This window comes from Atta colombica, unplaced genomic scaffold (assembly GCF_001594045.1).
Source record: "Atta colombica isolate Treedump-2 unplaced genomic scaffold, Acol1.0 scaffold100, whole genome shotgun sequence".
Lineage (NCBI taxonomy): Eukaryota > Metazoa > Arthropoda > Insecta > Hymenoptera > Formicidae > Atta > Atta colombica.
Window position 1 is genome coordinate 381,705 of NW_017259185.1, and position 3,821 is coordinate 385,525.

At 30.6% G+C, this 3,821-nt stretch overlaps 1 protein-coding gene across 1 annotated transcript in view; it reads right to left on the reverse strand.

The window, feature by feature from the left end:
- Positions 1 to 2,011, reverse strand: part of LOC108685550 (gustatory receptor for sugar taste 64f-like) — a 4,448-nt gene extending 2,437 nt beyond the window's left edge. The window contains exons 1-6 of the mRNA XM_018190405.1: positions 1,987 to 2,011; positions 1,765 to 1,912; positions 1,155 to 1,273; positions 881 to 1,075; positions 422 to 531; positions 48 to 218 (exon numbers count right to left, since the gene is read on the reverse strand). Of these exons, the coding sequence (XP_018045894.1) occupies positions 48 to 218; positions 422 to 531; positions 881 to 1,075; positions 1,155 to 1,273; positions 1,765 to 1,912; positions 1,987 to 2,002 (759 nt within the window). The 5' untranslated portion in view covers positions 2,003 to 2,011. The remainder of the gene's footprint in view (positions 1 to 47; positions 219 to 421; positions 532 to 880; positions 1,076 to 1,154; positions 1,274 to 1,764; positions 1,913 to 1,986) is intronic.
- Positions 2,012 to 3,821: the final 1,810 nt, after the last annotated feature.

A 3,821-nucleotide genomic window follows, 5' to 3' on the forward strand; every position in this document is an offset into this window, starting at 1 on the left:
ATTATTTATAGGTGAAGACAAATACCTTATAACAAATTGCACTGTACCTTTCCCCGTATCGAAAAGAGGCGACTGTTTAGCTGTCTGAATTGATCCGCCAAAGCTATGCTGATAAGAATAAGAAATAGATCGACAAAATTCCACGAGAATGTGCTGAGAATATTTATAGTTTCAATCACAATCCCCTTCCAGAGACTGTAGGATAATTTTGTGAAGATCTGTAAAAAAAATGCTCAACAATTAATCATATTATACATTGATTCAACAATAATTAAAAGCACATGCATTATTTTTCATCCAGCTTTTGTTCTCATTTAAAGAGAAAAAGAGAGAAACAATATGTTTTTTAACGTTTAAAAATAAATTTAATTCTAAAATGCGATAAAATTATGAATTAAGTATATCTAGTATAGTATATTACCTGAGGGAATTGTGATATGAAATAAATACCAGCAACATCCGCGTCATCAAGATACGCTGCGCATTCTAATGCACTGGTGTATCCAGCCATCACAGCGGCAGAATGTTCTCCTATATAAAAATATATTAATATTATTAGGTTAATCAAATATTAGTTTAATTTTGATGATTAATAGGATAATGTTTACTTAACTTATTGAGAATAATAAAAAAAATCACGATTTTTGTAAGTCATTTTTGAAATAAGAGATTAATATACATTAATATACAACTTTGACATTCAAGTAAAAATAGTTAAAATAACTAAGTAAAAATTAACGTAATTTATAAATTAGGTTTGATAATATAATTTTATTTACACTAAAGAAAGTGAACTCAATTAGAATCCCATAGAATTTAAAATAAATGAAATGCGTAAGTGCCTACGTAATCTTTATCTTGATCTACAATCAGCGCTTACCAAACGCGAGCAACATGACGACAAAGGTTACGATTTTAAAACGAGTTGCGAGACTGGTCTTAGAAATCCGCCGATGTTTCGAGGTGAATTCACGTTCCAATTTTTCCCAAGTTAACGCTAGGCAAGGCCAATGCATTGCCAATCGTATAAACATGACTGCGGTTATCAGAGTCGTGAGAAAGAAAACGAAAGTCGCTGGTAATTAAGATAAATATCGTTTAGAAACAACAGAAATTGTATTCCTACATACAATGTTATCTATAATGAGGCTTACTCATTTTCGTAGAATTTACCCCCGAGGTGACCAAACGATGAATATTGGTGACTGTCAGGATAGACGTTCCTACAATAATGCTCACCGCGTAAAAGATTTTCGGGTGGTACCATGTAAATCTGCAGGACATTCATGAAGACTCATGAGATTTCGATTAGAGAGAATGTTAAAAAATTTGAGAATATTAAAAGGAGCGAATAATAAACAATTCGTATTCTTTTTAACCAATAATTACTTTAATCTCGGTTTAATTTTTTGTCTTCTTCTATTTCTAAAAATTAGAAGAAGATAAAGAATAAATTAAAGCCTTGGTGAAATGGACAAGTTTATTTTTACCAATATAAGACAGATTAATTTTAATTTCAATTTAATTTACTCTTTATCTTTATAAATAAAAAATCAAGATTAAAACTAATCGATATTGATAGAAATGGATATCTGGCTCATTTTTATTAATATAGATTAACTTTAATCTTGATTTAACTTACTCTCTATTTTTTACTAATTCTTAGAATTAGAAGAGGATAAAAGTAAGTTAAACAAAAATTAAAGTTGATAGAAAGGGACATCGATCAGATACCATTTACGCCTGCAAACCATTTCCGCCTACCGAAGATACGAGGCATCCGGCTTATTGACACCGCACACCGGAAACATGCCAAAGCATTGGGCCAGTAAAATAATCGGTCTCATGGCTGCGTGCAGACTATCAGTGGAAGGATTAAAAATATCTGACGGGGGCACAACGGAAGCCAGCACTAAAAATCATCACAAAAAAATAAATAAATTAATACAAATTTCGCACAAATATTCAGGTCGAGGCCGAACTTACTTTCAGGCACCACCATGTCGGCCTTCATGGAATCGAATCTATTGTTGCGTAAGTTTTTGGGCGATCTGAAAAGAACTCCTCTTACTTTGTGGATATCGTGATTCGTGAGCGTATTACTGCTCGCCAAATATAATTGAATAATTTGCAATTTGATATAGCCATGATAGGCTGAGTGCATCTTTAAAAATAGAGTAAAAATATTTTCATTTGAGTAAAAATAAAATATGCATTTCTTTTGCTATTAAGTTAGGAGTATTTTATCGATCGCCATACTTTTAGTATTCAATAAAATACATTAACATTTAAACTTTATTATTCAAATGAATCAAATAAAGGGCATGTGCCACAACGCAAGATTTTAATAGCAAAATAATATTTTATTCTGTAAATATATAAATAATAATTATAAACGTTATATGTACCTACAGAATAAAATATTATCTCGCTACTAAAATCTTGCCTTGTGGCACATACTCTTTATTTGATTAATTTGAATTATTAGCCACTTAAACTTCTTTATTATTCAATTTTTTTAAATAAAGAAATCAAAACAATTCAGATTCATGATTTTCTTCAATATTAAGCATTTCTTGGCTTATATAATTGGCTTATATAAAAAATATAAGCCAATTATTATTTAATTAATTAATTTCATCCGTTTACAGAGAATATAAGTTTTGCTTCTTCTCCCTCGTTGTGCTATATATTCTTCGCTTAATACTCATTTGCACCAGATTAGCATGCTTTTTTTCTTCGACGCAGCAGATTTATCACTCGGAAACGCACCTTGCACAACGCACGCCGCAGCTTACGGTGTGCACAGAACACGATCGCATGACGGATAAAAGATAGAACTCGTTATTTCTGAACTTTATCAACGGTGAGGTGGCAGGGTGAAGGGAGCTTTATAAACTTCGCAGGTTCAATAAATGTCCACTTCGGACAGCCAGTGGAAACTCGAGGCTGCTGAGGCCTCGTCCTCGACAACGAGGCATGAGAAACTCGCGACCATGTACGAAGAGGGAGAAATACGCACCTTTGAAAAACGTATCTGACGTCATCGTCGATTGTATGATTGGATGGAAAATAATTGAATTTACATAATTCGCCACATGTCTATTCTTAAGAATTTTGAAGACTCAACTTTCCTCGAACTTCATTATCTAGATTTATAAATCAGTCGTAAAAAAAATAATTCTTATTTACTTTTCTCTTTTACGGTTTCGAAAACATATACACAATAAAGAGAATTTAGAGCAGCCATTTTATTTTTTAATTGTGTTTAGTTTTATAATTATTTTTAAGCTTAAGGAAAGTTAACTATAAAAATTAAATCATTTTATTTGTTTATTAATTTTCAACATTTTAAATACATGTCATCGAACTTTTTCAGAATCTGACATTACTCTTAAATATTATAAAATATTTATTAAAATATTTATATAACACAGAAAAATCTATCTTCGAAATATATTTAATTATTAAATAGGAAAATATATAATATATAAATAATTATATGTTGTTCTGTGCGGAATAAAAGTGCAAAATATTCTGCATAACCTTTTATATATTTTTCATAGAATAATGGCAGTGAAAGTGTTCGTGTAACGGTGATACGATCATTTAAATAATTAGTCCGATGTCATATCTAACAATCGATCATCCCAGGCTTCGAAATAAAAAACAATCGACAAATCAAGGTGAGAAAATCTCGGCACGCAAAACTTGTGTAACAGCTCGAAACAATTTGCATCGCATTCAGTTTTATTTTCTATTATAGAATAACATATCTAACATTATAATAATATTTAATATATGTATAATAAAATATGAAT